This window comes from Thalassophryne amazonica, chromosome 2 (genome assembly GCF_902500255.1).
Source record: "Thalassophryne amazonica chromosome 2, fThaAma1.1, whole genome shotgun sequence".
NCBI classification, from domain to species: domain Eukaryota; kingdom Metazoa; phylum Chordata; class Actinopteri; order Batrachoidiformes; family Batrachoididae; genus Thalassophryne; species Thalassophryne amazonica.
In genome coordinates this window covers 56959260-56983173 of record NC_047104.1, presented here as the reverse complement: position 1 = coordinate 56983173, position 23914 = coordinate 56959260, and the positions used below count along the sequence as shown (strand labels likewise).

Below are 23914 nucleotides of genomic sequence, written 5' to 3'. Positions count from 1 at the left end.
TAGCAGACACAGATTATTTAGAATATTTGTTTTAGCAAGTTTTCAGGGTCTCTACTGCCGTCTGTTGAGATATCCCATAATCCTTTGCACACCAGAGAGTTGCTGCGGTCTAAACAGCACAGAGAATCCACATGGCAACAATTGTAAATGAACATTATACAACTAAAATCTACATTTTTATGCTTTTCATGACATTAATAAGAGGCTGCAGCAACTCTCTTGTGCACAAAGTATTACAGAATATCTCAATAGGGCAAATGAACACTGGCCATCTACTGGCCAGTAGACAGCAGTAGAGACCCTGAAAACTTGCTAAAACAAATATTCCAAATAATCAGTGTCTGCTACGTTTAATCTGCATGGAATTTAAAAAACGCAAACCAAATTTCAGAAATCTCATATATATTACTCTGGAACAAAGAGGACAAACAGTATTGTAAAGGACAATAAGCAAGACGTTAAAGAGCAAACTTCATTTTCTCCAAAATGACAGGAACAGGAAATGATCACAGCTCACACAACCTGAGCTTCCTTCTGGCATGTTTACATAAAACAAACACAATAACGTCTATAAACCCAGAGAATATATTCACAAGAGTTTTAGGCAGAATATACAAATAGTTTAATGCTGTTGTTTGTGTGCAGCAGTTAAATGCAGCCTGATCAGTGCGTCTCAGTGCATTTCTCCTCTCATGAAACTTTACCCATAATGCACTGCAGCATGCATGTCCAAACACTAAAACCTTCCAAATTAGTACATTATTTTAAAACTAAAACATATGGCTGATATTTTCACTTTATAAAACTCCAGATGTGACATTAATTTAAATAACCTATCTGGAATTGGTTTGGTTAAAATTTTAACCATAAGTTAAAACTGGTATGCCTGTTGATGACTTGCGTGATATGCTGTTGAGTCTCTATGGTGTAAAGAGAAATTGTCTTTATTATCTCTCCTCCTCCTCCTCTTCTTCTTTCTCTTTTTCCTTGGTCACCAGGTCTCTTTTGCTGACAGAAAGCTAATCTGACACAGAAGCACTAGCTCGTTGTTTTGTGAGTAGCTGCTAGTGTACTGAAATCAGTACTGAAAGTTATCAGTTTAGCTTTTATCTGTAACTTCAGTTAGTGGATTAACTGTTATCGAAGCTAACTTTTTGGTTAGCTGTGCCCACCACTGGGTAAAGCACATTTGGACAAGCCAACTTCATTTTGGAATAAGGTGCTGTGGACTGATGAAACTAAAATTGATTTATTTGGACATAACAAGGGGCAGTATGCATGGCAGAAAAAAGAACACAGCATTCCAGGAAAATCACTTGCTACCTACAGTAAGATTTGGAGGTGGTTCCATCATGATGGGGCTGTGTGGCCAGTACAGGTACTGGGACTCTTGTTAAAGTTGAGGGTTACATAGATTGCAGTCAGTATCAGCAGATTCTTGACAACAATGTTCATGAATCAGTGACAAAGTTGAAATTGCGCCGGGGCTGTAAAGAAGAATGGTCCAAAATACCTTCAACCAGAATCCGGACTCTCCTTGGAAGCTATAGGAAGCGTTTAGAGGCTGTTATTTCTGCAAAAGGAGGATCCACTAAAATATTTATGTATTTTTTTTTTTTTTCTGTTGGGGTGCCCAAATTTATGCACCTGCCTAATTTTGTTTAAAGAATTATTACACACTTTCTGTAAATCCTATAAACTTCATTTCACTTCTCAAATATCACTGTATTTGTCTGCTATATGATATATTTAACTGAAATTGCTGATCCAATCAACCAATGATTTATAAAGGAAAATTATGAAAATTATCAGGGGTGCCCAAACTTTTACATCCAGCTGTAAGTGTGCTTGTTGTCAGTTGCCACTGTGGGAGATTCACAGTTCAACCCAACCCCTGGCTATTCTCTATGTCATATGGAGTTGCATCAGGAACGGCATCCTGTGTAAAACCTATGGCAAATCACAATGTGGCAACCCCGAGTGAAAAGAAGGGAGCAGCAGAAGAGACTTATTTACTGAATATACATTATTATGCATTATCGTGTTCAATAATTGACACATAAACCTGAGTCTGTGTGCTGTTTTCTGGCTGTAGATTAATTTGGCGGGGAGCTCTGGAATTGTAAATTACATGCAAATTATCCAGTAACTGTCAGCTGTAAAATGTACACACTTTACTTCATGCATCACATTTCTTGCATCACGGCAGATAAGTGACATTAATAGCTCATACACTGGAGCTACATGATCTGTATGTGTGGAAAAACAAAAAAAAACTTGTTAAATATGTTCTGACAAGGAGGACTACCAAAAACTTGATATGTTCAGACCGTCATATGCAGGTAATCACAGTTTTCTTCTTTAACTGCAGGGCTGAATCATCCTCTAAACTTTATGATGTCTATCAAAGACAGAACAACAGCCTGACTCACTTTGGGAAGGTAAGATTGACTGTCTCTCATGTCTCTGCCTCTGTATGGTCTGAATATATCTTCCACCTGATGCAATTTAGCACAAGTGCCACCCAAAGATTATTGCTTGTGTCTGACATTTATTCATTCATTTTCTATTCCTGCTTACTCCAATTAAGGGTCACGGAGGGAAAGAGCCTAGCCCAGCAATCATCAGGTGTGAGGGAGGGTACACTCTTGACAGGACGACAGTTTGTCACAGGGCCACATATTATCAAATCCTCCTCTTGTTCAACCCCTAAGGGCACAAGGGCAACTCAAATTTCCAACTCAATCAACATTATTTTTCTTCCAACTTTTGTTCTGTGATTGGTTGGCTTTGTCAGGTGATTGGTCAGTACAGAAAATTACGTTGTAAACTTTTAAAGACAGAAAAAATAAAGTTTCTATTTCTAATTAAACATTTTTAAATGAACAATTCAACATCATGATTACATGAGTTAAAATAATTCACCACTTAAGCCTTTTAAAGGGAAATAAAGAAAATCTTAAGAAAAAAATAGCTGATCTACAAGTTTTATTTGTAGATTTGTGATGTTGATTTCCTCATGGAGGAGCATTGTGCACCTTTCCTTATTCAATGATGAATAAGGGTTGTCTTTGGTGATGGCTGTGTGGATGTCAGTACTGTTGGGAGGTGGGCGCGGAGTTTGAAGGGCAAAAATTCAAAGTCATTCCTTCAGCATGAAAAGTCTTGACGACCATTGTTTTGGGACTACGATGGCATAGGTGTTACAGAATTTTTGGAAAATGGCAACACTGTCAACTCCGAATGTGACACACTTCTCCTTGGGAAAAAACGCAAATCTTCAGCATGACCATGCTTGTCTAGACACAAGTCAACAACCACATTGTACCCAGGGCTGATGTACTTCTGTTTCCAAAAGTGTGGAATGCTGCTCCCTGGTGGGTTGTGATGTCACTGCAGGTGGACCTTGCGAAGTCATTAAAAACAAATAAAAATTTAACAACAAAGTTTATATTTACCACAAAATTTATAGAATTATTTTTAAAATAAAACGAGACATTATAAACGCAAAGACGTGGGATTTAAGTCATGTTATACTCTTCATTTATGACATAGTGTAGCATGGTGTGTGTGCGTGCATGCGTGTGTGTGTGTGAGAGTTTGTAAAAACCTCATGTGTCCATAAAATTAGTGATTAATTGTGTGCTTTGTGTGGGCTTCAGAAAATTTTCAGATTTGGGCAGCAGCCTTAAGTTTAAGTCATAAATCCAGTTGCACTGATATGGGTGTGTTCAGTGGCGGTTTTTGATACGAGCCATGCGGGCTGTCGTTCTGGGCAGCATTTATGGAGGGGTCGCACTGTTGGGACGAGCACTTGAAAACAAAATCATGTCCACTGCAAAATGGTTTTCTTGTCACTGTGTGTAGAATTGGCAAATTGGTGCCCCCTGTAAGCAGCTGCAGACACCCCTGCGTGGGTTGAAAGAAGGGTGAAGATCGCGCCGCGTGTGGACAGTTCACCTCTGGGTTTCGCCAATGGGGGATAAGCGTGTGTGTGTGTGTGTGGGGGGGGGGGGGGGTCCGTGGGCTACAGTCTGTTACACCTCGACTTTCTTCCAAACTCTGGCGTCCCCTGCTGGAGCTGTTACCCCCGCGACCCGAACCCAGAAAAGCGGTTGAAGATGAGTATGAGTATGTCCTGCTACACAGCTTTATCCCGAGCTGGGTGAATCAGAATTCTCTTCGTGCAGGAAACCATGAACAGGGGCTCTCCTCCCGTCTGCTTTGCTTTGGCTCCGTTCACTTTGGACGCTGCACAGAACCAGAACTCTACACCACATTTCTCTTATGGATCACACAGCAAACGAGGCAGGCAGTCAGTTTATGAAATAAAAGGCATTTGAAAGCAGACAGACCTTGGTGTAAGAGTGGGTTTGAATCTGCCCACTTGTGGAAAAGAAAAGTTTGCAAAAAGGACAGCCTGCCTATTTGTAAAGACTGCTTAGAACTTGTGCTGTTTTCACATTACAAGCTGAAGTGTATCTGACCCTTTTTTGTGCCTGCAAGATTGTGTGTTTTTACAATAATTTTCCAGCAGCTGGCAACTCTTTGTTGTCATGTACACTGGCAAAATAATAATAATAATAACGATAATGAAATTTTAAATTAGGCTATCATCATAATTAACTGGTTTATTTAATGGAGAAAAGAATCACATTTCATTTAATCGGCATGGGAAGGCTAGTAACATTTCAGTTTAGAGTTTTGTTTGTTCCACAGATGAAGATCAAAAATTTGGAGAAAACCAGCAAAACACTACATGATCAAATTTCTGTCAAACCTAAAACTTTTGCAGATTAGTTAATGCTAAGTATTTACACATTTAGCCTAATATGCACAAACATCAAGATAAGTATTTAACTAAATGTTAAGACAAATATGCACCTTAATAAAAGAGCTAATTGTTCCTCCCTGAAAGACAGATTAATAAAGTGTCTAATGTAAGGCATGTTTATTGCAATTGGAATTTATGGATGTTTTGGAGTAATATGTTAGCCTGCAGGCTTTTGATGTCAATTTCAATTGCAATTTCAGGGGCATTTCTAAAATATTATTAATAAAACAATAAAAAATGGCAGTTTGTGCATAATTTTGTCTGCTTTTTTAGGTAGGTATGTGTGTATGTGGGGGTGTGGGGGGGGGGGGGGGGGGGCTTGGACGGAGTGTCACCCGGGGAGTAATTCAGTGTAGAACCGCCACTGGGTGTGTTGGTTCAAAATCATACACGGGTGCTTTCATATTGTTTGGAAATAGAAAGCATTTAAGACCAGAAAATCTTTCTTATGACTTAAATGGTTAAAACAAAAAGTTCAGTGTGTCCTGACCTTCAGCAATGGATTTGTGCTACACAAAGTGGACCTGCTGAAGTTGTCTGCATGCGCGTTAAAGCAAAGAGTTTTCAGCATAGGAACCATTCAGCATGACTTGAACTTGGAAGCCCTTTAATGTGCATTTGTATAATGTTTAAAAATAAATTCAAATGTGTTTCCAAGTGAGGCTACTTCCTCACTGTAATTGAAATGACACTGTGCAACTTGACTGCAACTTGTCAATTACATGCGTGATGCTTGTGTCTTCCAGGTCGTGGTGGAGGAGATGAACAGACTGGGAATGATAGTGGACCTCTCCCACAGCTCCTGGGACACAGCGGCAGCGGTGCTGAACCATTCAAAGGCTCCAGTCATTTTCAGCCACTCATCCTCTTACTACATCTGTAAGCACAGCCGCAATGTCCCTGACTGGCTGCTGCTTCAGCTGGTGAGAAAACACTGAGTAATCACACTACATGGGTGAGCGATCAATATCTGAGGATGCCTGATCAGTCAAAAGGTCGATTTCACAAGAATATGTGTAACACCAAAGATCGACTATGAAATACATAATGTTTTCACTGTTAACTCTCAAACAGATTTATCCAAATGCTCAATGGGAACGGATTTATTTTAAAAGTGAGCAGATAAAACTTCAGCCAATTGATGGTGAACCAGATATTGAATTTCCTCCATTAAACAATTATTGTTTCCCAACCAAATAACAGACATAATATATTTATTGTAAATCAATGGCATATGTTTGCAGGTTGAAGGGAATCAAATGAACATGTCAGGGAATATTTTTGTCATTCACTTGCACACCTTTCCTTGTAAAGATTGAAGACTAAGTTACGTAATGTCTCATTTTGACTCACTTTATATGTAACTGCACAAGGTGTCGATATAGTGTGTTTTTATAAGCACTTTCTGCAGCGTAAGATACTAGACTGCGTTTTTTTTCTAAGACCACATTTTCTGGACTATAAACCGTGACTTTTTAGGAGGAAAAAATTATATATGTGAGTCGAACTGGAGTATAAATTGTACTTTTTCTTTATTATAGGCTCTTTAGTGTTATGTGCCGACGCGGGTTGAGGAGCGGACCTGCGTCTGACTGAACCCAGCGCTAAATAACCAGAAAGCGGTTCCAAAAAACAAAACAATTTTATTATCCCCCTCTTGTGCAAAACTCGGTGTACAACATAAAGTGCGTTTGTCTGGCGGAGTGAAGGACGGCGCGCTCTCCAGCGCCCAAAGGGATCGAAGCCCGGCGCTTCTGGACTCACGTTCACCGCCAAACACCCCCCCAGGTGGACACGACAAACTGACTCTGTGAAGGATAGAAGAGGTGAGGTAAGTCAACAGCTACAACTAATATCCTTCAAAGGCACACACTATCAGCAACACATTCAGGTTTGAATTTAAGCTTTATGTAAATGAGCAGCTTCTCATAACAGGTGGAGGATCATCTGTCCGCAGGCCACGGCCGTGAGAAGCGAGCTGCACAACTCTCATCAATATTCACATATACTGCGTAACAAAATACCAAATTACTGTTAACACTTATTCAGACAATCAATCACCTCTGATGTGTGCTGACAGCATGTGTCCCTCACCTGTCCTCCTTCACAGGCATAATGTGTCAAACCCAGGCGCAGTCCTCAGCGTCTCACAAACGAACGTCACAAGGTCGAGTTCCCGGCAATTCTGCTTGAATCACTCATGGCTTAAATGCAGAACGCCATCTCATTATCTGCTTCAGCTGAAAGTCTTTAAGTTTGCACGTGAGCATCATCCACAGGTGCTGCAAATCATACTGATGAGGGTGAAGGACTCTTCTGCCAGCACCTTCTCCACAGACAAAAAACCAGTTTGCATACCACCTGGAGAGCAAAGAAAAGAAAACAACACAAAAACATCCAGCCAAATCCCCCAACACACATAATACCCCCCATCACGGGAAGCCTCCCGGCGACCGAACAAACAGGCCCGAGAACAGCACCTCCCTCCGGGGTCCATAACAGCAAGCAGACGGCGTAAACACTCCCAAGGTCCACAGCAGACAGCAGGACAGGCACCGCGGCTGGAAGTCCGGCTGGCATCAACAAAACCCCCGGCGGATTTTCATTGCAAGGAAAATGACGGAACACACTGGAGCAGCGCCCATCAAATTTTGCCAGAAACTGAGCGACAGCCATGTGGAAACCATTCGGAAGATTCAACGGCTTTCGGTGACTTTTCAGTCGTATGACTGTCTGAGAATTGCGGAAGAGGTGGGCATCATTTTTCGGAGTCCAGCATGTCCTGTGAGGCTTCAACACGAAGGCGCTTTTGCTCCGTCAGCAGCGGCACAATTCGCTGCAACTCTTTTCAATGGCCAAATCTCACAATGGAATGTGCTGAAAAAGTGCTGATGGTCCACCTCTTCTGCATTTTTCGGATAGTCACACGACAGTCCCACATCACCACAGGCGTTTAAGCTTTGGCAATGAGCTGGTCATTTCGGCATGTGGACACCCGGAGCATGGCTCGCTCGTCCCACCGTTGTGCTGACGTCTTTAATCCGGTTGTACACTCCTTAATCTGTGTGATGCCCAGAGCATTGTCACCGAAAGCCGTCTGAATCTTCTGCATGGTTTCCACCTGGCTGTCGCTCAGTTTATGGAAAAATTTGAGTGCGGCGCTGCTCCAGGTCGTTCCGTCATTTTCCTTGCAATGAAATCTGACGAGCGCACTACACACGACCTCACCAAACGCTGCTTGCCAGCAAATGCGCAATCAACAGGCATGAAAAATTCACGCATGCGCACGAAGGTTCAAGGTTGGCTCATGCAAGCAGGCTTGATTCAAAACCATCACGTTTTAAAAAAAAAAAATAAGGTCCGATGCTTTTATAACAGACCTCGTATTATAGCAGCAAGAGTTATATCTGGCTGTCACACAGTGTGTGGCGTGTGTGTGGTGTGTTAGTGACAACTATCGGCATGTTATACTAACCACATGTATCAGTGAGTGCCAACATATGCCAATGTATATGACCACTACATACGCACTCACACAGCATGTCTGCAGCATTCAGTGGCATTTAATGTGGCATTATTGTCCATTTGCTGCTTCCTGGCCAATGTTTCATCAACTTTGTCTTTTTTTCCATGTAATCATGAATTTGGAGTTCTGAACAACCTGTGGTTTTCAGCCTCCCACAAAGACAATGTGTGCATGATATGTTAGGAGTGACCGTAGGACGAGCGGCATTGAGTTCATTGGCAAACATGACCAAAACACCATCGTCATCATACCCTGGGCAGTGCTGGCAACCATATAGTGTGCCATTGTGTGACATGTTTGTGGCAGATAGTGGCAAGTTGGGTGGCGAGTGCTACATGTGCCTACAAATGCCACAAACACACTATTTGTGAGAGAGGTGCTTTACTCTGCAGGAGGTCATTGATCTGTTCTTCCAAGATGAGCAGGGAGGCAACATAATGCATTGCAAATGTGATATGTGGTTTTATTTATTTCCATGTGAGGACAGCCCGCCTATGCATGCACCTTGCGGGGGAGTGTCCTGATTTGTGATTCTGCATGTCACGATATGTGGGTACACAGGGCTCAGCACCTGCTACTTGCCACCAACACGCCCACCTGTCTGGAACAACTCACAGTTCAAAGAAAAAGTCTCACCCTCTGTCCCTTTGTCTTGTAATTATTTATCTTATGTAAGTAAGTAAGTCACTTCAGCTGCTCCCTTGTTTACACTCGGGGTCGCCACAGCAAATCCAAGGTGGATCTGAATGTTGAATTGGCACAGGTTTTACGCTGGATGCCCTTCCTGATGCAACTCCACATTACATGGAGAAATGTGGCAGGGGTGGGATTTGAACCGGGAACCTTCTGCACTGAAACGAAGTGCACTAAACACTTGATCACTATGGCCAATATGTATTTATTTATTGTAGTAATTATTTATTTGCCTACCCTTCTCTGTTCTCTGTGTTTAATTTAACACGCTGTGTGCACTCTGTCAGTGACAGTGAGCCGCTGGCCAGCGATTAACTGACAGTGGCCCGCTGTGTCAATGGCACTATAAGCAACGCCTTTCCTCCGTCATGTGAGTGACATTAGCCTGGCCAGTGTCTGGCTGATAACACAGTTCACACCATGTTGTGCATGCTGAGATGTGGCTGTGATCTTGTCTGTACATAATTATCAGCATGTTATGAGAGCATGAGAGCCCGCCCACATGTGTGCATTGTACGCAGGGTTCAGCTGTTCCAGCATGGACATGCCAGCCATCCATATGCGCACTGCACTGGACACCGATCGCACTCCGGCCACCTCGGGGGGGGCGACACCCTCATAGACCACCTGTGTTGCGGGGGTGAGGGGGTGGCACACCGCACACTTGCCTTCCATTTGTGGTGGTAACACAATCATGGGGCACTTAGAAAAGGCAAGGCCATTCACACATCCAGCTCAAAAATGGCCTGCCTGCACTCTATTTTCGTGCTGGGAACACATGTGTTTGTGGTGGGGGTACCTGGATTCCAGCTGATGCTGGCTGAGAGACTGTGTCAAATGGGCACTCACATGGCATTTGCCCCAATGTCAGCCATTGGTGTGAAGGCTGCCTTGATTGCGCCATTCAGCCACGGTTTCACCATGGCCAATGATTTTGACAGCCTGCAAACGACATGCCGTGCGAATGCTGCGAACATGAATCAGATGGCAGTGTGGCCTCATCTTGCCCACCATTCAAATGGGCTTCCGGCATGAGCAGCCCCGCAAATATAGAGTGCATGTGGAGTGCCCTAATGGATGTTGGCGATTGCTGTACGAGGCATTCGAGTGCAGCTCTCAACGAGTGCTATTCGACTCCACCTTCGTGCGCCATTCTGCCTTAAGCCCGTTACACAATAGACGGTAAGAGCTCCCGGAAATGTCCTGGAAGAGTTTTTGGCCGTCTTAAGGATCAAACGCCGTTGTCAACACTGGCACTAGGGGGCGTGGCTTAGTTCCGGCTTTACTGGGAATCGTCGAAAAAATTATTCAACATGTCGAATAATTCCAGGAGCGCGCCCGGAGAATTCACGTGACGACGGAGACAACGCGAACAATGGCGTTTGATACTTTTTAATCACCGTGTCATCCTGCCCCTTCCTGTAGTGCCGCAGTTTACACCACCGTAATTGGCGGCCGGCGTTGTATCCCTAACCAATGGCGTGTAAAACAGCAATAAAGCCCACATCGGTGTCCTCAAAGGCGTTTTAACCAGCGACAGAGGCAGACAAAATAGCGGCGCTAGCGGACAGTACTCCATTCTAAACGCCACCTCCCGGTTAACGGCGTTCCAAACGGCCGATAGGCGGTGGTCAGTATAAAAACGCTAGCGCGCTGCATGCAGGCCTCTCACTCGCAGCCACCTCCAGATATTTTTGCAGAGATGCTCCAGTATGCCTCCTAAAAGAAAACTGGCAGCGGCAAGGACTTACCAAGAGGTCTGGTTCAGAAGCAGAGGGTAGCCCTGTGGTGGAGACAAGCAACACGTTGAGGAGGGGAAAAAGGAGAGAAAAGAAAAGGCTGAGAGATGAGCTCCCTCCCCCTGCAGTTACAGCTGCTTCAGCCTATTATACTCTGGGGGCGGTGCCTATATGCAAAAGTTCCTGGAGTAATGCAGGATTTGCCTGGATAAATCCAGCGGTACACAGGGCATTTTCGGTGGCAGCAGAACACCGACGTTCTCACGCGCGTCTTAACCTGCGATTGTAAAGGATAGAACTGGGTATTAACCCCCATTGCCTGACATGTGCCGGATGCTATGGCGTCAAAACACCGCTTTATTCGGTGAATTTAGCGGCGTTTTATCCACGTATTTGCAGCTAGTACGGCGCTCAAAACGCCGGCGCAATGCTCCGCCCCTTTCCACCGCGAAAACAGCCGGAACTACAGCGAACTTTGGTCTACGTACTACCTGCCGACAAAACCATCTATGTGTAACCTGGGCTTTGATCATGTTATGTGTGAAGGGGCCCTAAAACATTCAAAGGTCAGAGCGAAGCTCTCACTGCTTCAGAATGGGGGAATTTTGAGCATTTGTAAAAACATCTGGCTGGTGCCCACTGCATCATAACAGTGAGCCATCTTCTGCTGTACAGTGCAGTTGAATTGTAGCAAAAGCCGGCTTCTTCTTCTGAACTAATTCTGTGCTGCACTTTCCACTAATGGATGTGCTGTTGCCACCCAATGGTGAACAAAAGGCAAACAAAGGCAGCACCAGCATGCTGCAGCACAGTCGTAAAAACCTGAAGAAGGCCCATGCTCCTTTATAAATTATGTATTTGAAGTTAAGCAATGTCACTTTTGGCTGAATTCAAATTTATCATGAAAAATAACTGTCTCCATTAAACAAAGAATTGTATCAGATTACATTGATTCATACAGAAACAAATCACATCAAAATTAATTGTTCAACAGTAAAGGAAGTATTGCCCCTTGATAGTATCATAGCAGATGTGTCAAGATATGTAATGGATGGTTTTGTAAGGGATAGATGCACACCCTTACTGTATTCTCTTCCTGACACATCTGTAGCTCTGCATGTGGAAACATGCTCACTCAAATTCAGTCGCGGCCTCCCAGCAAAGCACAAATCAGAAGCTAATTGTTGGGAAAGTGTAAGTACATGGACCCACAACAGGGGGCGCAAATGAACGGACAATGGAATAGGTCAAATAACAACACTTTACTGTTGCGAACGTGCACAACAAACACAACAGATTACACAATAGATCAAAGGTCAAATTACAAGGTGTCGTGTGGGCAGGCTCGAAGATAGGAGACGCCTGTCCAAAGCAGAACCGGAACCACACGATTTCCTCCGCCACCAGACCCCGGGAATACTGGAACCGCCAAGTCGCGAACTCCCAGGTGGCCACTGCCTCCGCGTGTCGGACCTGGTACTGCTGGCGAGGAACAAAAACACAATTAAACGTGGGTGCGTCTGCACCCAGCAATCTGCACGGCAGGGAAGCTACCTCCACCTCTCGTTGGAGAAAAAGTCTGTTATCACTCACAAAAATCACAACAAAAAGGCTTTCTATCAAGCAGTCAGGCTGAGGATATTACCTTTCAGGTAGAACGATATCTCGGCAAAGAGGTGGAGATGACGTCTTGCTGATATACCGATGCAGATCAGATGAGTGGTGACAGCTGTCACAGGTGATGAGTGTCAGCTGTCACCCCGGCTGCTCCTGTGAGGCGGCAGCGCCCTCTGGTGCCTGGAGCCCGCACTCCAGGCAGGGTGCCCTCTGGTGGTGGTGGGCCAGCAGTACCTCCTCTTCAGCAGCCCACACAACAGGACCCCCCCCCTCAACGGGCGCCTCCTGGCGCCCGACCAGGCTTGTCCGGGTGGCGGCGGTAGAAATCGGCCAGGAGGGCCGGGTCCAGAATGAAGCTCCTCTTCACCCAGGAGCGTTCTTCAGGTCCGTACCCCTCCCAGTCCACCAAATACTGGAAGCCCCGGCCCATCCTACAGACATCCAAAAGCCGGCGCACAGTCCAAGCCGGCTCGCCATCGATGATCCGGGCAGGAGGCGGTGCCGAACCCGGAGTACAGAGGGGTGAGGTGTGATGTGGTTTGATTCGGGACACGTGAAATACAGGATGGATCCGCAGTGAGGCCGGCAGCTGAAGCCTCACTGCGGCTGGACTGATGACCTTCTGGATTTTGAAGGGACCGATGTAACGGTCCTGTAACTTGGGGGAGTCCACTTTGAGGGGGATGTCCTTTGTCGACAACCACACCTCCTGCCCTGGCCGATACGCAGGGGCCGGGGTCCGCCGACGGTCTGCATGGGCCTTTGACCTCATCCGGGCCCTCAGCAAGGCAGAACGGGCGGCACGCCACACCCGACGGCACTTCCGTAGGTGGGCCTGGACCGAGGGCACACCGACCTCTCCCTCAACCACTGGAAACAAAGGCGGTTGGTACCCAGACATACCTCGAAAGGGGAGAGGCCGGTGGCTGACGGACACCTGGCTGTTATGGGCATACTCGATCCAGGCCAGATGGGTACTCCAGGCCGCCGGGTGCGCGGCTGTCACGCAACGCAGGGCCTGCTCCATCTCCTGGTTGGCCCGTTCTGCTTGCCCGTTGGTCTGGGGATGGTACCCGTGACTCACCGTGGCCCCCAGTTCCCGGCAGAAGCTCCTCCAGACGTACGAGGAGAACTGGGGACCGCGATCTGAGACAATGTCTGTTGGGATCCCATGCAGCCGGACGACGTGGTGAACCAGGAGGTCCGCTGTCTCCTGGGCCGTCGGGAGCTTCGGGAGGGCCACGAAGTGGGCCGCCTTGGAGAATCGGTCCACTATCATGAGGATGGTGGTGTTGCCCTGGGACGGCGGGAGACCCGTGACAAAATCCAGGCCGATGTGGGACCAGGGGCGATGGGGCACGGGCAGCGGCTGGAGCAGACCCGAAGCCCTACGATGGTCAGCCTTGCCCCTGGCGCAGGTGGTGCAGGCCTGGATATAATCCCGGACGTCGGCCTCTAGGGACGCCCACCAGAAGCGCTGCCGGACAACTGCCACGGTTCTTCGCACCCCTGGATGACAGGAGAGCTTAGAGCCGTGACAGAAGTCCAGGACTGCAGCCCTAGCTTCTGGTGGGACGTAAAGTCTGTTCTTCGGCCCAGTTCCGGGGTCCGGGCTTCGTGCCAGGGCCTCCCGGACGGTTCTCTCTACGTCCCAGGTGAGGGTGGCCACGATAGTGGACTCCGGGATGATGGGTTCCGGTGGATCCGACAACTCCGTTTTGACTTCATCTTCATGTACCCGGGACAAGGCATCCGATCTCTGGTTCTTGGTCCCGGGACGGTAGGTGATCCGGAAGTCAAAATGGCCGAAGAACAGTGACCAGCGGGCTTGCCTGGGATTCCGCCGCTTGGCGGTCCTGATATACTCCAGGTTCCGGTGGTCAGTGAAAACCGTGAATGGCACGGACGTTCCCTCCAACAGATGTCTCCACTCTTCAAGAGCCTCTTTCACCGCAAGGAGTTCTCGATTGCCGACGTCATAGTTCCGTTCGGCCGGGGTCAACCTGCGGGAAAAATAGGCACACGGGTGAAGGACCTTATCGGTCTTCCCGCTCTGGGAAAGCACAGCTCCTATCCCTGAGTCCGAGGCGTCCACTTCAACCACTAACTGGCGACTAGGATCGGGCTGCACCAGAACGGGTGCAGACGAGAAGCGCCGTTTCAACTCCTTGAACGCGGCATCGCAACGATCCGACCAGGTGAAGGGAACTTTTGGTGAGGTCAGGGCTGTCAGGGGGCTAACTACCTGACTGTAGCCCTTAATGAACCTCCTGTAGAAATTAGCAAAGCCGAGGAACTGTTGCAGCTTCCTACGGCTAGTGGGTTGGGGCCAGTCTCTCACCGCCGCAACCTTGGCCGGATCAGGAGCGACGGAGTTGGGGGAGATGATAAACCCCAGGAAGGACAAAGAGGTGCGGTGGAACTCACACTTCTCGCCCTTCACAAACAGCCGGTTCTCCAACAACCGCTGCAGGACCTGACGTACATGCCGGACATGAGTCTCAGGATCCGGAGAAAAGATGAGTATATCGTCTAGATATACGAAGACGAATCGGTGCAGGAAATCCCGCAAGACATCATTAACTAATGCTTGGAACGTCGCGGGGGGCGTTGGTGAGGCCGAACGGCATGACCAGGTACTCAAAGTGACCTAATGGGGTGTTGAATGCCGTCTTCCATTCGTCTCCCTTCCGGATCCGAACCAGGTGATACGCATTTCTAAGATCCAGTTTAGTAAAGATTTTGGCTCCATGCAGGGGGGTGAACACGGAATCTAATAATGGCAACGGGTATCGGTTGCGAACCGTAATCTCATTCAGCCCCTGTAATCAATACATGGACGAAGTCCGCCATCTTTCTTGCCCACAAAAAAGAAACCTGCCCCCATCGGGGAGGTGGAGTTCCGGATCAGCCCGGCAGCTAATGAGTCCCGGATGTAGGTCTCCATTGATTCGCGCTCAGGTCGTGAGAGGTTGTACAGCCTGCTGGACGGGAACTCAGTGCCCGGAACCAAATCAATGGCACAATCGTACGGTCGGTGCGGGGGAAGGGTGAGTGCCAGGTCCTTGCTGAAGACGTCAGCAAGATCGTGGTACTCAACCGGCACCGCCGTCAGATTGGGCGGGACTTTGACCTCCTCCTTCGCCTGGGAACCGGGAGGAACCGAGGATCCTAAACACACCCGATGGCAGGTTTCGCTCCACTGAACCACCACCCCAGACGGCCAATCGATCCGGGGATTGTGCTTTAACATCCATGGGATGCCCAAAATCACGCGGGAGGTGGCAGGAGTTACAAAAAACTCAATCTCCTCCCGGTGGTTTCCAGACACCACCAGAGTTACTGGTGGTGTCTTGTGTGTGAGTAAAGGGAGGAGGGTGCCATCTAGTGCCCGCACCTGCAATGGCGTAGGAAGCGCCACCAGAGGGAGCCCTACCTCCTTTGCCCATCTGCTGTCTAGCAGATTCCCTTCTGACCCCGTGTCCACCAGTGCTCGGGCTTGAAGGGTTAAATCCCCACTCAGGATTGTGACTGGGAGTCGTGTGGCAATTTGTGTGTGTCTCACTTGAATGTCTTGACCCCCCCTTAGCCCAGTCTCTAAGGGCGAGTGTTGACGTTTTGGCCGTTTGGGGCAGTCTCTCTGTGTGTGCTCTGTTGAGCTGCAGAGAAAACACTCTCCACGGATCAGCCTCCCCATTTTGGCCCTGTGCGTTTCCCTAACAACGTCAGCAGGGGGAGCTGTTGCCCCACAAAGCGCTGCGGCTGTGGAGCGTGGGGAGGGCGGCCCCTTTTCGAACCCGGAAGGGAGAGGGGCGGCGCGTATCCGGTCACGTCCTTCGCCTCGCTCCCGACGGCGTTCCTCTAACCGATTGTCTAATCGTATAACGAGATTAATAAGCCCGTCTAAATCCCGCGGTTCGTCCTTAGCCACCAGGAGCTCCTTCAGGACCAACGACAGTCCGTTTACGAAGGCGGCGCGGAGGGCAGTGTTATTCCAGCCGGACCTCGCAGCCGCGATGCGGAAGTCGACTGCATAAGCAGCTGCGCTCCGGCGCCCCTGTCTCATTGACAGCAGCACGGCTGAAGCGGTCTCTCCTCTATTTGGATGATCGAACACTGTTCTGAACTCCCTCACAAACCCATCATATGTCAGAAGGAGCCGTGAATTTTGCTCCCAAAGCGCTGTAGCCCAAGCGCGTGCCTTGCCGCGAAGCAGATTAATTACATAAGCTATCTTACTAGAATCAGTCGCGTACATGACGGGACGTTGTGCGAAGACGAGCGAACACTGCATAAGGAAGTCCGCGCACGTCTCCACACAACCTCCGTACGGCTCTGGAGGGCTTATGTATGCTTCAGGGGAAGGTGGGAGGGGTCGTTGAACGACCAGTGGAACGTCACTGTTACGCACAGGGTCGACAGGAGGGAGAGCCGCAGCAGCGCCCTGAGGGCGCGCCTCCACCTGCGCGGCGAGAGCCTCCACCCTGCGGTTAAGGAGGATGTTCTGCTCGGTCAGTAAATCCAACCGAGCCGTGAAAACGGTGAGGATCCGCTGCAACTCACCGATCATTCCTCCTGCGGGCGCCTGTGCGCCCTGTTCTTCCATTGGCCGTTCAACAGCCGGTTGACGCCCCTCGGGATCCATGACGTTGGCCGAGATATCCTGTTGGGAAAGTGTAAGTACACAGACCCACAACAGGGGGCGCAAATGAACGGACAATGGAATAGGTCAAATAACAACACTTTACTGTTGCGAACGTGCACAACAAACACAACAGATTACACAATAGATCAAAGGTCAAATTACAAGGTGTCGTGTGGGCAGGCTCGAAGATAGGAGGACGCCTGTCCAAAGCAGAACCGGAACCACACGATTTCCTCCGCCACCAGACCCCGGGAATACTGGAGCCGCCAAGTCCCGAACTCCCAGGTGGCCACTGCCTCCGCGTGTCGGACCTGGTACTGCTGGCGAGGAACAAAAACACAATTAAACGTGGGTGCGTCTGCACCCAGCAATCTGCACGGCAGGGAAGCTACCTCCACCTCTCGTTGGAGAAAAAGTCTGTTATCACTCACAAAAATCACAACAAAAAGGCTTTCTATCAAGCAGTCAGGCTGAGGATATTACCTTTCAGGTAGAACGATATCTCGGCAAAGAGGTGGAGATGACGTCTTGCTGATATACCGATGCAGATCAGATGAGTGGTGACAGCTGTCACAGGTGATGAGTGTCAGCTGTCACCCCGGCTGCTCCTGTGAGGCGGCAGCGCCCTCTGGTGCCTGGAGCCCGCACTCCAGGCAGGGTGCCCTCTGGTGGTGGTGGGCCAGCAGTACCTCCTCTTCAGCAGCCCACACAACACTAATTATCTTCCACATTGATTAAATTTTGGCATTTGGCAACACTGGAATGAGGCCAAAATGTCAAATATGTTTTTACTGGAAAAAACACTTATTTCTTTTTGTTTTTACTGTACTGTAGGTGAAAGTCTCAAACTGGTTTTGAGTCATGTGGAGACTGTAACTTTTTTCAGTGAGAGTGGTGTTTGTCAGGGGTGTGATCTGGTTCCTACACAATTCAGTGCTTGCATGGACTCAGTGCTGGGTAGGGTTGTAGATACCAATAACTTAGGTGCTTTTGTTGGCAAGGAAAGGTTTACTGACCTTTACTTAATGGCCAATGCTGAGATATTTGGGGAATCAGTGGCTACTGTAATTGTAGCACTTGAGAAGCTGAGAGAGGAATCGGAATGTGTGGGTTTGCCATTGTCCTAGATCAAAACCAAGATCCAAGCATTTGATATTTTCATGGACTGAGGTATCAGAAGTATATCGGTAGTATATCTGTATGTGGTGAAACTATAGAATTTGTAAAGACATTCATTTATCTTGGCAGTAACAGTCAAGTCTCTGAGTCCTTTGGCTTTGAGATCAAGTGGAGCCTGGGAAGAGCTTATGGAATCATGAGGTCGCTGGGCAGAGATGTTCAGTAATGCTGATCTCCCTGGAGGAGAATAAAGGTCAAAGTCTTTAGGGTCCTGGTGGTGTACCTGTCTCACTGTATGGTTGTGAGACTTGAATGCTAACCAGTGAGCCAAAGTGACAAATGAATGTTTCTGGTCCAAGATCTCTTCAGAGGATCCTACTGCTAGAATGACTCCGTGACAAATGAGTGGTTACATACGGAGATGAAGATGAGGAGTATCACCTGCATTCTGAGGGAGCGCCAACATGTGGTGCATTTCTGTTTATGATCCAACACCTATTGCCTGAGTGTTGAGGACCCCAGTGGCTGAAGAAGGCCAAGTGGACAGCCATGGTTCGCCTGGCTGCAGAAGGTAGATGGTTATTTTAGAGATGTGGGGAAGGACCAGTTCTTTTCTGCCTGGGTGGTTGAAATCTAGGACCCAAAGCTGTTCCATTATATCACGGATGCAACGAATACCGGTACCAGTGCATGCTCAGACTTGACTTGTGGGGACACACACACACACACAAACACAAACACACCTGATTACAGCCCTCTCTCCCTCATTCTTCACTTTATAAAAGAAAATTACATCATGTAACTGCTTGTATGAAGTGCATCATATTCATCAATCAGGGAGGCCCCCAGGTCTTTGGCACAAAACCTTATTTGTGCTTTCTCAGCCCGCAGCAGTGAAACTGCTGAGCCGCAGAGATCTGCTGTATTGTAGCTGAACTCCTAAATGTGGGTGAAAATGCCTGGTTTTGCAAACAATCTTTGTTTCAGTCTGGGAAACATATATCATTCTGACAGACTGGAAGAGAGGACTTACTGTCTCACTCTGAAAATGAAAGGGTGATTGCCTGGATTGCAACGACCACTGGGGTATTACATTGCACTCTGTGCTCAGAAAGGTGCAGAAAGGTTCCTTTTCTCTCAAAGATTCTTGAGAGGGTAGTTGTAAAACAGCTAACTGATCACCTGCAGAGGAATGGTCTATTTGAAGAGGTTCAGTCAGGTTTTAGAATTCATCATAGTACAGAAACAGCATTAGTGAAGGTTACAAATGATCTTCTTATGGCTTCGGACAGTGGACTTATCTCTGTGCTTGTTCTGTTGGACCTCAGTGCTGCTTTTGATACTGTTGACCATAAAATTTTATTACAGAGATTAGAGCATGTCATAGGTATTAAAGGCACTGCGCTGCGGTGGTTTGAATCATATTTGTCTAATAGATTACAGTTTGTTCATGTAAATGGGGAATCTTCTTCACAGACTAAAGTTAATTATGGAGTTCCACAAGGTTCTGTGCTAGGACCAATTTTATTCACTTTATACATGCTTCCCTTAGGCAGTATTATTAGACGGTATTGCTTAAATTTTCATTGTTACGCAGATGATACCCAGCTTTATCTATCCATGAAGCCAGAGGACACACACCAATTAGCTAAACTGCAGGATTGTCTTACAGACATAAAGACATGGATGACCTCTAATTTCCTGCTTTTAAACTCAGATAAAACTGAAGTTATTGTACTTGGCCCCACAAATCTTAGAAGCATGGTGTCTAACCAGATCTTTACTCTGGATGGCATTTCCCTGACCTCTAGTAATACTGTGAGAAATCTTGGAGTCATTTTTGATCAGGATATGTCATTCAAAGCGCATATTAAACAAATATGTAGGACTGCCTTTTTGCATTTACGCAATATCTCTAAAATCAGAAAGGTCTTGTCTCAGAGTGATGCTGAAAAACTAATTCATGCATTTATTTCCTCTAGGCTGGACTATTGTAATTCTTTATTATCAGGTTGTCCTAAAAGTTCCCTAAAAAGCCTTCAGTTAATTCAAAATGCTGCAGCTAGAGTACTGACGGGGACTAGCAGGAGAGAGCATATCTCACCCGTGTTGGCCTCTCTTCATTGGCTTCCTGTTAATTCTAGAATAGAATTTAAAATTCTTCTTCTTACTTATAAGGTTTGAATAATCAGGTCCCATCTTATCTCAGGGACCTCGTAGTACCATATCACCCTAATAGAGCGCTTCGCTCTCAGACTGCAGGCTTACTTGTAGTTCCTAGGGTTTGTAAGAGTAGAATGGGAGGCAGAGCCTTCAGCTTTCAGGCTCCTCTCCTGTGGAACCAGCTCCCAATTCAGATCAGGGAGACAGATACCCTCTCTACTTTTAAGATTAGGCTTAAAACTTTCCTTTTCGCTAAGGCTTATAGTTAGGGCTGGATCGGGTGACCCTGGACTATCCCTTGGTTATGCTGCTTTAGACGTAGACTGTGGGGGGGTTCCCATGATGCACTGTTTCTTTCTCTTTTTGCTCTGTATGCATCACTCCGCATTTAATCATTAGTGATCGATCTCTGCCCCCCTCCACAGCATGTCTTTTTCCTGGTTCTTTCCCTCAGCCCCAACCAGTCTCAGCAGAAGACTGCCCCTCCCTGAGCCTGGTTCTGCTGGAGGTTTCTTCCTGTTAAGAGGGAGTTTTTCCTTCCCACTGTTGCCAAGTGCTTGCTCACAGGGGGTCGTTTTGACCGTTGGGGTTTTTCATGATTGTTGTATGGCCTTGCCTTACAATATAAAGCGCCTTGGGGCAACTGTTTGTTGTGATTTGGCGCTATATAAAAAAAAAGTTGATTGATTGATTGATTGAAAGGTGCTCAAAAGTGAAAGTGTGTCCAAACGTTTGACTGGAAGTGTCAAAGGTTTGACATGTGTAACACAATGACGTATGTGTTATCTTTCAGAGAAACAACAGAGGGTTGATCATGGTGAATCTCTACAATAGATTCATTTCCTGCACAGATGAGGCAAACATCTCTGCTGTAGCTGGTGAGGCATCATACTGTGTGCATGTAGATACATATCTATGTCATCTCTGCCTACAGAAATTTCTCATTAGCGGTAATAAAAAATTTTCCCACATGGAATTTACAGATCATTTTGACCATATTAAGGAGGTCATTGGAGCAGAGTCCATTGGAATTGGAGCAGACTATGAAGGCGCTGGGCGGTAAGAATTACACTGGTTAATATTAAATTCCACTTACTGTCAGGAGTTGGGGCCCTATCTTCCGAAAGGAGCAAAGCAGAACAGAGTGAGACACAAGTGCCATTGGTAGCACACAATGCAGTTGTCATTTTCATAGCCATCACCCATTTCCTTTAATAGTAACGCCCAGGTCAGACCGAATAATAAAGCCATGAATAATGAGCCATGTATGGATTTGTCAGAAATTTCAGTGATTATTTGAATAATGAGCCACATATATGATGTTCTTCTGAAGGAATTGCAGGAAACAGATGTTAAAAAAGGCTACAAGGGCTTTCTCAGAGTGGAACCTGCTCTGATAATGGGTCTCTAACAGCCTCGTACTCACCACTAACATGACTCTAACATTCTTGTTTGTCCTCGTAGTACCTCGTACACAAATTGCCCCGCGCTAGTTTTGCTAAATCTTGAATTTCACAAAATTAGCACCATGCTCAGAGATGAGCCTCATTTGCCAAATATTCTGCCTCTAAGAGCCACTATTCTCCCACGTTTCTTGAATAACTCAACTCACACACAAAAAAAAAAAAATTCATGCTACATGGCTCATTATTCATCATTCAGTGTTTGGACTGACCAGGGTTTAAGTTTATATGCGACCATCTGTCCACCGACGGGTGGTTGATCTAAAAATGAGGTGTGGCTAGTAGGGTGCCCATGTATTTCTATTTCATGGCAGTTGAGCATCAGACTACCAAACAAATGGTCTAAAGCTGGGCGCAGATTTGTTGGGGTACTTAAAGACACAGCGAGTAGAGGCACCCTAAGTAAGCGCTTTCACTACACACAGGTACACTCTGCATTTATGCGCAATAAAACTGACATGTACAAAATACATTTGCACTATCTCGCGTTTTTTTTTTTTTTTTTTGTGCCCCTGTCGGCACGTTTTATTTTATTTTATTATTCATAATCTTCCCCTTCTCCTATTCTAACCATAGCCATAGCATAAGTCTGTAACCTCCCCAAACTAATTTGTGCCCCGTTACAAAAAATGCCCCATTTTCATACCTCAGTCACGAACCCATAGATTAATGTACTTTTTGTAACCCAGTCCAACGAACTGCTGTGAGACGAGGTTGGGAGATCATGTGCCATTGGTTGTCAAGATAGAGCCTATACAACCCCAATTCCAATGAAGCTGAGACGTTGTGTAAAATGTAAATAAAAACAGAATATAATGATTTGCAAATCCTCTTCAACCTATATTCAATTGAATACACCACAAAGACAAGATATTTAATGTTCAGACTGATAATCTTTATTGTTTTTGTGCAAATATTTGCTCATTTTGAAATGGATGCCTGCAACACGTTTCAAAAAAGCTAACAGTGGTATGTTTACCAATGTGTTACATCACCTTTCTTCCTAACAACACTCAGTAAGTGTTTGGAAACTGAGGACACTAATTGTTGAAGCTTTATAGGTGGAATTGTTTCTCATTCTTGCTTGATGTACGACTTCAGTTGTTCAACAGCCCGGGGTCTCCATTGTCATATTTTGCACTTCTTAATGTGCCACACATTTTCAATGGGCGACAGGTCTGGACTGCAGGCAGGCCAGTCTAGTACCCTCACTCTTTTACTACGAAGCTGTTGAAACACGTGCAGAATTTGGCTTGGTATTGTCTTGCTGAAATAAGCAGGGACGTCACTGCAAAAGACGTTGCCTGGATGGCAGCATGTGTTGCTCCAAAACCTGGATGTACGTTTCATCATTGATGGTGCCATCACAGATGTGTAAGTTGTCCATGCCATGGGCACTAACACACGCCCATACCATCACAGATGCTGGCTTTTGAACTTTGTGCTGGTAACAATCTTGACGGTCTTTTTCCTCTTTTGTCTGGAGGACACGACATCTGTGATTTCCAAAAACAATTTGAAATGTGGACTCATCAGACCACAGCATACTTTTCCATTTTGCGTCTGTCCATTTCAAATGAGCTTGGGCCCAGAGAAGGCGCCAGTGTTTCTGGATGTTGTTGATGTATGGCTTTTGCTTTGCATGGTAGAGTTTTAATTTGTATTTGTAGATGTAGCGATGAACTGTGTTAACTGACTATCGTTTTCTGAAGTGTTCCTAAGCCCACGAGGTAAGATCCTTTACACAATAATGTCAGTTTTTAATGCAGTGCCACCTCAGGGATCGATGGTCACGAGCATTCAATGTTGGTTTTCAGCCTTGCAGCTTACGTGTAGAAAGTTCTCCAGATTCTCTGAATCTTCTGATTATATTATGGTCTGTAGATGATGGAAACCCTAAATTCCTTGCAACTGAACATTGAGAAACATGTGTTGCAGGCATCATTTCAAAATGAGCAAATATTTGCACAAAAACAACAAGGTTTAACAGTTTGAACATTAAATATCTTGTCTTGGTGGTGCATTCAATTGAATATAGGTTGAAGAGGATTTGCAAATCATTGTATTCTGTTTTAAGGGTAGGCTGAAAAGTTCTAAGGCTGACTATGATGCAGT

At 46.4% G+C, this 23914-nt stretch overlaps 1 protein-coding gene across 2 annotated transcripts in view; it reads left to right on the top strand.

Annotated features, from left to right (window-relative positions):
- The window catches only part of dpep2 (dipeptidase 2), a 48240-nt gene that overhangs the window by 21594 nt on the left and 2732 nt on the right, over positions 1 to 23914 (top strand). For both annotated transcript variants that reach the window (XM_034186369.1, XM_034186377.1), the window contains 4 exons: positions 2372 to 2441; positions 5581 to 5757; positions 21130 to 21214; positions 21320 to 21395. In XM_034186369.1, coding sequence (XP_034042260.1) covers positions 2372 to 2441; positions 5581 to 5757; positions 21130 to 21214; positions 21320 to 21395 — 408 coding nt within the window. The remainder of the gene's footprint in view (positions 1 to 2371; positions 2442 to 5580; positions 5758 to 21129; positions 21215 to 21319; positions 21396 to 23914) is intronic.